Raw genomic sequence first — 13,057 nt, forward strand, 5'->3', positions numbered from 1 at the left:
TCGCCATTGCTACAAAGTAGCAAGTGATTTAATTTGATGTTCAATCAAATGATATTTTCTCACATAATATTCATACAATAACCAATTAACTTTCATAGAATTTCATTTGAGAATATTTTTTATTCACGTCAATGAAAAAATAGTCAGCTTTTGCTTAGGTGTTAGCTAAATAGTCAACATTTAAGAGATTTGATGAATTGATTACTTTTGCACCAACTCTAATAATGTTATGGGTATTTTTTTTCTTTTTTTTTAGGCTATTGAATGCCCCTGACTGAACACTTTATGGGTATTTTTGCCCCTTTTTTAGTGCTTGTTAGCGAAGATTGACACGTGGCATGTACAGTCAGCATTTAATATCATAAACTAATGTCGTTAGGGCAAAGTTAATAGTTTGATTTCTTTTATACCCATTCATGTAACATTATGAGTATTTACGTCCCCTTCATCACTTTATGATGGGTGCCCTTGGCCGATTATTTTTTGTGTAGATTTGCCTTTTAACCCCTTAAATATTGGTTACTCACATTGTAAGGGATTAGTCTTTTCCAATAAACTCAATATCCATTGGTCACTAATAATTGAAAAACAAATATATTATTTAGTATATTACACTTTTGATGTTTGGTTGTACAAATTCAATCTATAAACTTTGATGGTGTGTTTGACCCAAAAAGACTTTGATAGCGTGAAAATTTTTGTTATCTTCATCTCCATATAAACAGTAAAATTATTAGTAATAAATACAACTTCAATTTTGTTACCTAATTTGGTTTCTATACTGAACGGATACTATGACTGAAAACATATACATTTATAACTTATAATAGGGAGAGGGGGAGAGGGAGAGTGTGATAAATTAAATTATTAATAAAAATAATACATTTATTGAAGAAACTTTCAACTCTTTAATTTTATATAATTTTAGATACCCATATAACAAGAAAATATAAGTCTGAAATATTTCGTTAATTTCGGATGAGGTTTGAATGGAAAAGGTCAAAATTATTAAACAAATATAGTATGAACATATTTTATTATTGGACAAATATTTAACTATTACTATTCATTTTGATTTTGACCTAATTAACATATTTTACTTTCACGTCTAAATCATCCTGCGTAAACAAATTAACTTGTGTAATTCAACTACCTATTGGAATACATTTTTCAATATTAATAAAATGGATTTTTTTGGAAAAATTATGTATAGGTTCTGTGGAGTAGACTTATTTAGAAACCATAGCCAAGTCCTTTGGAGCCTGAATGTAAATTGAAATTAGAGTGCAGAGACAATAATATCCTTATTAAAAATACATTACATTAATTAAATAATTTATAGCTATTTCATCAATAATTTATAATTATCACTTCAAATTTTTACAATTATAACTTCAAACCTTTCAATTATTGAATATGTAAAGTTATAATTGTAAGAAATTGAAATGATAGTTATAAATTAGTGATGAAGTAGTTATAAATAATTAGTGTTAAACTTTGTTAGTAATGCATAATCAATTTAACTATTAAATATGTGAAGTCATAATTGTAAAAAGTTAAAGTGATAGTTATCAATTACAGATAAAATAGTTGTAACGATTAGTGTTAAACTTTTTAATAATGTATAATCAGTTTAACTATTAGATATGTAAAGTTATTGTTGAAAAAGTCAAAGTGATTGTTGTAAATTATTGATAAAATAATTGTAAATTATTTGATTAATATAATGTATTTTTAATAGAGGCATTATTATCTTTTGACTCCAATTTTAAATTATACTCAACTCTCAAGAGATCTGACTGTGCTTTTTTTTAATTCTATAGGACTTATTTATAAATAGATCTCTGCTCCATAGGGCTTACATGAAATTTTTCTTTTTTCTTTTTTCTTTTTTGCTTTTTTTTTGTTTATCAAATTACCTGTTGGAACTCGACTGGATGAGATCATCCATGCAAACCATTGATTTGCATTCAAACAGTTTTATAAGGCGGCACTAGAAGATCTTATCTTCTTTGTGAAATTTATTGGTTTTGTTGGTTATGAATATCTTCCCTGTAATGATTACAATTACAAGACTACAGTAGGTTCTTTGTTGCGAACTAAAATGAAAATATAAAATTATAAAGTTATTTCGTAAAAAAAAAATGAAGCCAGGCCAAGCCTAGAATTTGCTTTGAATGATAATATTTCTAATAATGTTTTGAGAAAAGTTCATAAGAGATGAGTGTAATTATTTTATTTTAGATATAGAAAACTAGGTGTAATTTTAATAAAATTTAAAAAATGTTTGTGCTGATTATAAAAATCGAAAACCTGGTCAATGCAAGCAACACACTTGCGTGTTATATTAGGTTGGGAATTAGCCAAAGGTAATTTCTCAAACAAAATAAATAAATAAATTCATATAGAGGAGTGATCGAAAAAATATGGAAATTCCCATAATTCAATTGATAAAATCATCAATAAATTATTTCCTCCCCGTTAGGAGGAATTGGGTTTAGTGAAGGGGATTAATTTTATAATATGACGAATTAATGTTCAAATTTACATTGAGAAAACTGCTCATTTTTAGTATTTGATTGTACCTTAAATAGAATTGCTTCCAATGGGAGTATACCTAAAAGCAAAAAAAAAAAAAAATCAATTCCTCCCCAATTCAAAAAAAAAAAAGAAAAGAAAGAAAGAAAGTATCACGACCAAAATTTAATTTTCAGATGAATCATAAAAGACAAATTATTTTTTGCTAAATGAGTTGGCGTTTTTTGAGAAACAAATGCCGAATATGCAGTGAGTAGATTGAATACTTTTGTAATCAAGTGCAAATAACAACAAAATAAGGAAAAGAGACATGGAGATTCAGATATGTAAGCCCCAAGTAAAGCTCAAGAACATCTATATATTGTCATGAATGGGCTTAATAACAAAGATATTCGCGTTGAATACAGAAATTATAAGATTCTTTTCTTTTGCTTTAATAACAGCATGGATGTGTCACAAAACTTCAGTGAAATTAACTATATATACATCGAACATCAAATGTTCAGAATAGGAAGACAACGCACGTGAAGCACTTATTTGATCTTCATGATTCAAATGTTCTTTTGTAATAGCCCAAGAATTTTGAGCAAAAAAAAATATAAAAATATAAAAAATATATAAATATTATTGTTGTTGAATTGTAGTTATATTAATTTTGGAACAATTATGACAAGACGAGGTGTTGATATAGTGAGAGTATGCATGTATCTCTCATATCTGGTCTTGAGTTCAAACCTGGTTGAAGCTAGAAAGGAGTGAATTATTTTTTCACTTTTGTACTGTGAAATTACGAAACTACCCTTGCCTCCACAGATTTCCTTTCTTTTTTCCCTCTCTTTTTCCCTCTATATCTGGCACGATTCAGCATTGGGGGCTCTGTAGAAAATTCTCTCATCTCTCATCTCTCACCTTCTGCCTTCTCCGTCTCCTCCTACTTCCGTCCGCAGCGTCGCTGGCGTGTGAGTGTGCGAGAGTTCCGCCCGACGCTTCTCTGCCAAGTTTGTGCTCTTTCTTTTTTCCTTCTCTATTTCAGATCAGTAAGGTCATTCTTTTTCCTCTGCTGAGTGATGATCTGAGCATTTAAGTCTCTCTCCCTTCTTGTTCACAGCCTTTGCCGATGTGGGTGTTTCTTATTCGTGTGGTCGCCGTCGTTGCTTTGTCTGCTATGGCTGTGTGTAACCTGTTGCCTCCCTCATCTTGCTCTGTCTCTCATCATCGAAGCCTCTTCCTTCTGATCTGTCCGAGTAACTACAAGGGTGAGTCAGAAATCTCCTTCTCTCTTGCAACGCGACACTACTGTTCACTGCCATAGAGAGCTTTGAACCTCCTTTCTCTTCTCTCATTTATTTCGTTTTTAGGTGCCGAAGAACAGGGGAGATGTGGCTATTGTCCTGGGAGTTTGATTCTGAAACTTCCTCCTTCTTTTATGCTGTAAATTTCATTCCCTCTCTGCTATTGTAAATAGAGGTGAGAAATTTTGATCTTCCTCTTCACGGTGGCTCTGTACGTATGTGGGTGAATATAGAGATAAAATGGTTGGAAATTTTTCTTTTTATTACCATATTTGTTAAGCTAAAAGGAGAATTTATGAAATTGAAATTGTACGGTATAAAGAACAAGAGAATGTTAGGCTAGGCTTGAGTTTTATTTATTTGATCTAATTATTAATGTTGGAAAATTTTGGATAATTGATAGGAGGTTAAGAAGTTTCATTGATTAAGTTAGGAATTGATACCGATGAGATAATTATTAGAAATATTTGTTAGAAGTTGTTACTTGATTGAGTATTTTCCTAAAATCTTATTAAACTTTTGGGAAAAACATAAATGGTTTGGATGCTATTATCTAATAATTTGTGTTGGACATTATATAGAAATTTAATTAAATATATATATTTATTTGTAATAGTTATATTATCACATATTAAGCAGTCATGAAAGATAATTATCTCCACAAGGAAAGTGGAAAAGATAGAGATGCTTGGGAAGAGTAATTTTGCTTATTAATTTAAGAGCCAATTGATTATCAAAATATTAGTCTTTGAAATATCTATGAAATGTTTGGGAAAAAGAAAATTTAAATTAAAGTTGGGAATTGTTTGTGTTATTTTTCCAAATTGATTTGGGGTTGAAAAGGTATAAAAAAATAAATCTTTAAAATAAAATAATGATGTTATTATTTGGGCACTAGGATTTAAAGAGCAAACATTGTTGCAAGAGGACCGATTAGGGATAGAGAATGTCTCAGGTAAGTGGATAACGTCTCAAATAATTTATTAGCAAAGTTTCTTTCCATCAAAGATATTGATTTCAACAATTCACAATTTTATCTATTTATATATGTGTGTATATGTATATATATCTCATAAGCATTGATTATTTTTGTTGATTGAATAACTCTATTTTCCTAAGTCATGTTATATGCTTACAACATTGATCAACTTGTTTTTTTTTTTACAAGTTTTAGTAATCCTTTATTTGACAAGGACAATCAGGAAAATTTGTGAAAGGGTTTATAAGTTTTTACATTGAAAAGAACAAGTGTTTACATAATTTATGCGAGTTTGACATGAAAAGAGAAAATTTTAATTCGATAATGATTATTTTTCTCGTATGTTTGAAAATTGATTGTTTAAGGGACTCTAAGCAGAACACTGGTTGCTAACGATAGTTCCGTTAGCCTTTGGCGCACCATGGTTAATTACTAGCTAGTTGAATTTTGTGAGCTTTGTTTTCACGTCTGTTATTCGTGGGTCTCATACCTGCATCTGTTTTCATAGCTTCAACCACATCTGGTTAGTTACCCTCATGAACTATGTATCCATGTCTGTTTTGTAGCTTCAACTACGTCTGGTTACTTATCCTCGTGGACTGAGTGTCCATGTCTGTCTTTGTGGCATAAGTCGCGTTTGATTATTTACCCTTATGGACTGTGTGTCCATGTTTGTTAATTGTTCTGATAATTCTCTATAAATATGAAATTGATTATTCAATGATTTCATATTTCGTTTGTTTTAATTAGCAATATATTTTTAATTGCTTATTTTGTTTATTTGTTTTCTTGAAATTAAGTTATGACAACATTTGATATGATAATTTAATGATTCAAGATTTCATTTAAAGTTATATAGAATCTTGTTGTTCCATGCTTATTTGAATCTTTATGGAGATCGTTGTTTTTTTTAAACTTACATAATTGTTTATAACTTTTCTTTTATTCATATTTAATTATTTATTATTGGGACGTTATTCACTAGAAAAATTTTTGGTCTCAGATAGTGTAGCTGACACTAAACCATCCGCCAAATATTGAGGAGTCTATTACTGACTAAAGGTGGACGAGTTAAGAATTAAGTATTCTTTTGATGTAATGTTTTAAATTATGAAGTTTTATTTTGTAAGCTTAGTTTAGGTGCTCCACATAGTCTATAGCTAGAACTTTTATTTTGTCATATATTTTTGCTTGGTGGCTGGAAGGAGTTGAATTCCTGATTAATATGATATTTGGTGTAAAATATTGAGTTGTAGAGTTTTTGGGAGATCCTGTTTAAAGAAGAGGTTCTGTCGAAATTTCTACAAAAATATTGAAACTTTTATTAATGCCAAAAATATTTATGCATGTTCTAATTCAAACAAAAAACATAATTAGATCTTAATCATAGAAAGATTAATTAATCCAAGGCTTAAGGGATGTGCAGTGGTTCACATCCTATGCCGATCACCCTCTATCTTTAAGGCATGACATCTTTGACATGATCTTTATGAAATACATGTTCAAGACATAGTTGTATATTAAATTATATGGACACATCTCCTAGTGAAGGAATTTAAACTTTGATTTATTACATTATAAAAGATTAGTTTTTTTTGTTAAATTTAATTCACATTCATTCTTTTTAACCAAGGCTTCAACCCAAATGCTTCTGAGTAGATGCCCGTGCAAGGCAAAATGACACTATGATTCTACTTAACACTATCACCAAAAAGTTCTATCTGAGTGCCCATTCCGAAGTGCTTATAAAAAAAAAGCTCCAAAGAAAGCATGCAAAAATACTGAAGCGCTTCTTTGTGTAAGTGCCCCAAAGAACTTTTGGGAGACCTTGACATGCTCCGTTTATGGGAATGTTCTCTCTCCAAAGAGCCACCGTAGGGCATTTCTACAGGAGCATATTCTTTAAAAAGCAGTACTGTAGCTATTTTATAATTTATAAAATTTTAAAATTTGGAATCTTACTGGAGCGCTTGTCCAAGAGGTGCTTCTGTAGACAAGAAAATAGATTCTACCAGAATTTGTTCAAGTAGTGATTAAGCCACATGATAACATTTTAAGTCCCACTTTTTTTTTTATTTACATATGTGAAAAAAATGAATCCACAAAAATGTCCACGCAGACGGGGCAATGAAATATTTTAATTTTGAAATCCAGAAATTAGTTGTTAATATTTTTTATCTTTATTATATAATAGTTAGTATATGATTATAACAAGGATATTCATGAATACAGAAGCTATAATAAGATTAATTTCTTTGGCTTTATTAAAAAAAATACTAGTCGACTTGTATTGTACATTATTGTGATTGAGATTATAATGATATATTTCATAGTGATACAAATATTATCCGTATTATTTTGACCCAGGATTTCGTGAAAACTTAACAAACAATTGGTACGTACAGTGTAACTCTAATCATGCCAAAAAAGGAATAAGAAAATCCACAGTTAACCACCAAAACAATGTGTGTCATATAAAATGAAGGAAAACTCAAGAAAATCATACTTGAGAATGCGAAGATCCGAAATCATATTAATACAGAAGACTCATAATATTCAAGGTGATTGCTAAATAAAAGGGAAAAAATCATACCTCTCCTTGGAAAAATCATAAGGGTCACAAAGCAAATGTAGGCAGATTTAACAACTTTAAAATCAAATAGAAATGGCAAAAGTCACTGCTAGGAAAAAATCGTAGCCCGAGGGGATGAAAACGATTAAATAGCAAACAGGTTCTGAGTTCAATGGTTTCAAATTCAGACAGATTTGTAACGGAGCAAGCTCATATAATCACCAGCCAAAGAAAATATCGGAGAAGAACTGGCGAAGGACCCACCTGGACGCTAGAGCAAGAACGGTGTGAAGATTGAAGCTCAACTCGTGCAGAAACAGCATCCAGAAGCGAGGACGAGAGGTAAACTAGAGATTTCAGATTGGAGCAGCACGACAGAAGATTGGTGGAGGGAGGAGGCGGTGGTGCGCCCAAGCGAAAAGGAGAGCAAGAGTGGCATAGTGGGAGATGCAAGCGTAAAGAAGGAATAAGAGAGTGCGAGGGCTTGGGGCAAAATAGTTCTGAAGTTTGAAAAACATATCTACGCCACTTATAAATAATATTTAATATAAATATTATTAAAAAATAAATTTTTTTAAAAAAATTAAAATATATAACAATCCATGTAGATATATTAAAATTAATTTTTTAAAAAATTAGAATATATAACTATATCGATCATGTATTGTAACTGATGTAGATATTAATACATCTATACTGGTTATGTAAGGAATCAATGCATATAACATTACATTCACTTATTTATTTATAAAAATACCACTGCTTCCTAATTCTACACTGTATGCATGTGAACTGGTGTAGACATAGGGTGTAAAAAGACCATTTTGTACTAGTGCAAACACACACTCTTTATGCTTTAATTAAAGAAACTCTACTATGATATTTTAATACATTTGAAATAGAATTGAAATTTCTCAAAAAAACAATATACAATCATTTTACAAAACAATAGCAGTAGTAAGGGACTCTATTTCCATAAGCAAATAACACAAATATAAATAATAAGAATGAGGACCTTAACTACAGCTTATATGAAACATTTGACAATAGTCAGAGAAACGTAGAACATAATATATGGATTTAAGTTTACATTAAAGGAAGTTTGATCTACAATTCTTCACTTTAATTAAATACTACAGCCCATCAATGGTCAACGAAAGGTACAACATCAACTAATGTATTTGAGATCAAAATAATTTCTAGCAAATAACGTCCCAACATTTATGAAGTTTAAAGGATAAAATGAATAAATAACAATGATTATAAAAATTAAAGAGACAACAACTTCATATAAAATATTTCATAAACTTTGGAATTAAGAAATTCTATATAGCCATAAATAAAATCTTAACCATTAAATTTATAATATCAAATATTTTTATCACTTAATCTCAAGAAGACAAATAAATGGAATAAATAAATATAATAACATCACTAATTAAAATCAATGCAATCTAAATTCACTAAATAATCAAAACTCATGTTTCTAGGGACTTATCAAAACAATTAACAAATGTGGACACATAATTCACGAAAGTAATTAACTAAATGCAGCTTATGTCACAAAGACAAAGGTGGACACACTGTCCACGAGAGTAAGTAATCAAATGCGACCTGAGTCATGAAAATATATGTAAACACACAATCCACGAAAGTAACACTAACTAAATGTAGCCGAAACCATGAAATCAAACGTAGGTAAGAGACCCATGAATAACAAACATGAGACCAGAGCTCAAGAAAATTAAACTAGCTAGTCATTGATCATAGTGTGTCAAGGGTTAACGAAACTGCTGTTAGCAACTAATATTCTATGTAAAGTCCCTTCAAAATTAATTTTCAAATATGTAAGAAAACAATCACTTTTGAAAATATAAATTTTTCTTTTTAGTATTAAACTCACATTAGTCAATTAAAATCATCAATCTTCCAATTATGAAAATTGATAATCAATATTTCATAATCTCTTTTACCAATTTCCATGATTGTTTTTATTAAATAAAGAATTAATAAAATTTCTAAATATGGTATGATTTCAAGAAATAGAGTTGTTTAATCAAAAAAAAGTGCACAATGTTATAGAAATATATATATATATATATATATATATAATTTTGAATTTTTGAAAGTAATGTTTTTATAAAAAGAAAATTTTTTAATAAATTATTTGGTTCGTTGTCCACTTATCTACAATGCTTCTAATCCTAAATTTTCCTCGTTTAAACTCCAATCAAGTTTCTCTTCCTCCAAAACATCTAATATAGATGATGAACGAAGGGAACAGCTTGTAGCTTCTTCACACTGAATTCGCGACTGCAAGACAAAGAAAGAAGGGAATACAGCCACACAAAAATGAAGAAGGAAGGAGAATCGATGGAGGAAATAAAGAACAGAGGAGCTGTGTTCACTGTCAAAAATGCTGCAAGCCTGCAACAGTAGCAGACTCCGGACACGGCGACGATGCAAAACATGCAGAGGTCTATCGACGTTGCTTCTCAAAGAGAAAAGAGAAGACCTGGCTGCGAAACAGGGGAAGGAGGAGAACGCTCAGCATCTGTTGCACGAAGAGAGGAATGATGAAAAACTTACGGGTGAAGCAGAGCAGCGACGGTCACGCAGATACACACGCCCACGCCGGGGGTGAGTTACAAACCAAGGAGGGCAGCAGAGGACAGAGATTAGACGCTCCTGGATTCTCCAAGACTCTCTTGCTCTCTCAATGAACACGAAAAAAAGGAACCGAATTGAGGAAGGAGAGAAAAAAATAAAGAGCAAAAAAATATTCCGGTGGTATTGGGGCAAAATGATAATTTTATAAAGGCTGAAGCATGAAAATAATGCACAGCTACAAGGATTCGAAAACTAGATCTCTTTAAATGCACAGCAGCAATAGTTTCCACTAAGCGAACAATTCATCTTGTTAAATCCACACCAAAAAACAATACAAGCACATTTAAATTATATAATTATAAATTTTAATTTAACTTAAATTTTTTTGGGTCGTTACAGCTTTCCAATACATCCAGCAATTTGTAAGCCCTCCAGGTAAGAGATTATTAGACATGTCCAGGTACCTTAATGTGCTTCTGGCATTCATCTTTTGACACAATAATGAAGAAATAGATCCTTGAAAGGAGTTATTTCTTACGCTGAATGTGAGAACATTTGGTGATAAATGAGGGAGGTTGCCTTTAAATTTATTATAACTCAAATTTATGTATGAGGAGTCAGTAACACATCAGACATTTCCCAATCAATTGTAATATTTTGTGAACATAAGCATCCAAACTGTGTTGCAAAATTCCAAAAGTTATCTTGAGACTGAAATGAAATACTTGAGGAGACAATTATTAACACTCTAAGAGATTTTTGTGTATATATCCATTCAGGAAATATGGAATCCACCATGTGCAGCAAATGTAACTCTATCAGCTGAAAAGGAGGAACCCACAACAAATCAAAGTCAAAGATTAAGCTTGGAGATCCCATACCAAGAACTTTCAAATTTGAGAGTCTGACAAAATTTCTTTCAGATACATGCCCCATCAAGTGATTATCATGAAAAGATAACATCTCCAAGTTCAAGACCTGTCCAAGACTTTCTGGAAGACTACCATTTACGTTATTTGAATTGAGATTCAAAGTAATCAAGGATGATAGATTTCCCAAACCAGGAGCAATAGGGCTAGAAAGTAAATTCTCACTAACATCAAAAACTTGCAGGTGTTCAAGCTGGCCTAACCAAGCTGGAATTGGTCCACTCAATTTATTGCCATGCAAATCCAAGCTTTTTAATTTTTGAAGATTCAACAGTCTCTTTGGTAGTTCGCCATGAAAATAATTATAGCTCAGGTTGACAGAGGTGATGACATCACTAAGATTGAATAACCAGTTTGGAAAGAATTCAGAGTTAAAAGCATTACCCGAAAGGCTAAGAACTTCAAGTGAAGTAAAATTTACATACTGGAGGGATGGATTTATGCTTTGAAGTTGGCAACTATCCAGGCGCAATTCTGAAAGGGAAGGAAGTGAAGTTGCTATTTGAAGCCAATCAACTTTCCCATGAAGATTAATGCCTCTAAAGTTGATGTATTTCAAGGAGCAAAAATTATAAAGCCAATGAAGACTATCAATGAAAAGATCTTCATTATATGATAAGTCAAGGTAATAATAAAGATTAGAAGAATATTGATCATACGAAGGGACATAATCATATTGGATGATAGGTTGGAAGTCATGATTGCTCAGATCAAGATAGATTAAAAACTTGGAGCCATAATAGATAGAATTCACCTGTGAGACAATGATATTTATTCTCTTCACAATCATAATCATCGGCTTCTAGAGAACAAGGAAGACTGAGTTTGATAACCCTACCTGTGACGTTGTCACACTGAATTCCAACCCACTCACAACAATCTCAGCCATCATCTGACCAACTAGAGAGGATGCATGATGGATCATCAACTGTGTGTTTGAAGTTTAGGAGGACATATCGATCTCTTTCATGACACTGTTCTCTCAAACTATGCATGGTGGAACATGATTGCAGATGTTAGTACCAATAGAAGCAAAAGATTGAAGATATGGGAGAGTAATGAGGTATCCATGATAACTCAAGACATGGTTTGCTATGAACTGTGTGACGGGATTGCCACCACCGTCGACTTAGTAAAAATTTGATTGCATATCCTAACACAGAGAGAGTATTCTATGGAATTAAATGCTTATGTTTATGACGTAAACCATGACACAAGTAGCGTAGAATTGGTTTGCAGTAGGACCTTTGGTGACGCATGACAAAAGATTTTTTGAAGAGTATCATTAATAAACATTGTGACATCAGTAGAATTTTGAAAGCAGGTATTTGTTCTATCACTAAATGTCAACAATTACACAGACGATAGCTTTCCATTCTTTAATAATTTCGAAGTTTTCGCTTCAATAATCTAACTGCGATTAACGTTCACTATGGTTCAGCTGAATTGCGTCCAAAGTTAATTAGCTGAGGTTTTAAGTCATGCTTGGTTCAAAAAATAAAACACCGAGTCATTTTTATAATTATTTTTCCAACAACACCCATATATCATTTATTATTCTTTTCAAAAAATCAATGCATTAAAATTTCAATTATTATTATAAGGTTCTTAAACAGGATTTTTAACATAATGAGAGTATAATTAGAAAAATATAAAAAATTTTAAGAGATTAAAGTTTTAATAAAATATTTTTAGAACAATAACATAGTTATACCAATAAAGTCTTAACTAACTATTTTTAGAACAATAAAACAGTTATACCAATAAAGTTTTAACTAACTATTGTAATACTTCATTCATGTCAATTTATGAAATATGTTTTGACGAAATCACATATATAATAAAATTTATTATATACAATAATATTAATTTTTTATAAACTTTTAAAATATAATTTATTAATAGAAAATAGAAAGAAATTTATTTAAAATGTGAAATAATGAGAAGTGATATTAGAATAATCATCATTAATGAAATATTTTTTAAAAAAATATCTTATAGTTTGAGATGCTAAATCATTTCAAAAAACATTTTACAAAATGAGATGGAGATAGTGGCAACTAACAAATAATAACTTATTAAAAATACAAAATGATTTATTTTATGATAATTGCTTAAATCAAGTGTCAAAATCCTC

At 30.8% G+C, this 13,057-nt stretch overlaps 1 protein-coding gene and 1 long non-coding RNA gene across 3 annotated transcripts; one reads left to right on the forward strand and one right to left on the reverse strand.

The window, feature by feature from the left end:
• The first annotated feature begins 3,428 nt into the window (after nucleotides 1–3,428).
• Nucleotides 3,429–5,962, forward strand: LOC129312995 (uncharacterized). 2 transcript variants are annotated; one of them, XR_008593812.1, is made up of 5 exons: nucleotides 3,429–3,536; nucleotides 3,647–3,794; nucleotides 3,897–4,005; nucleotides 4,729–4,785; nucleotides 5,813–5,962. It is a non-coding gene; the product is annotated as an uncharacterized LOC129312995 (long non-coding RNA). The 2 variants fall into 2 exon arrangements; XR_008593811.1 differs by lacking the exon at nucleotides 4,729–4,785.
• Nucleotides 5,963–10,594: 4,632 nt separating this feature from the next.
• On the reverse strand, nucleotides 10,595–11,991 carry LOC129313860 (probable leucine-rich repeat receptor-like protein kinase At1g35710). The gene is made up of 3 exons (XM_054957258.1): nucleotides 11,944–11,991; nucleotides 11,759–11,774; nucleotides 10,595–11,394 (listed from the first exon to the last, which is right to left on the reverse strand). Exons 1-3 carry the CDS (start codon nucleotides 11,989–11,991, stop codon nucleotides 10,595–10,597), a joined length of 864 nt encoding a protein of 287 aa, XP_054813233.1.
• Between the last annotated feature and the right edge of the window lie 1,066 nt (nucleotides 11,992–13,057).

The sequence above is a fragment of the Prosopis cineraria genome, unplaced genomic scaffold (genome assembly GCF_029017545.1).
Source record: "Prosopis cineraria cultivar Desert tree isolate PC_DT_omini unplaced genomic scaffold, ASM2901754v1 PC6, whole genome shotgun sequence".
NCBI classification, from domain to species: domain Eukaryota; kingdom Viridiplantae; phylum Streptophyta; class Magnoliopsida; order Fabales; family Fabaceae; genus Prosopis; species Prosopis cineraria.

Excerpts from the sequence above, each read along its gene's own strand:
- LOC129313860 (XM_054957258.1), bottom strand. The coding sequence starts at position 11,991 with ATGGATACCTCATTACTCTCCCATATCTTCAATCTTTTGCTTCTATTG.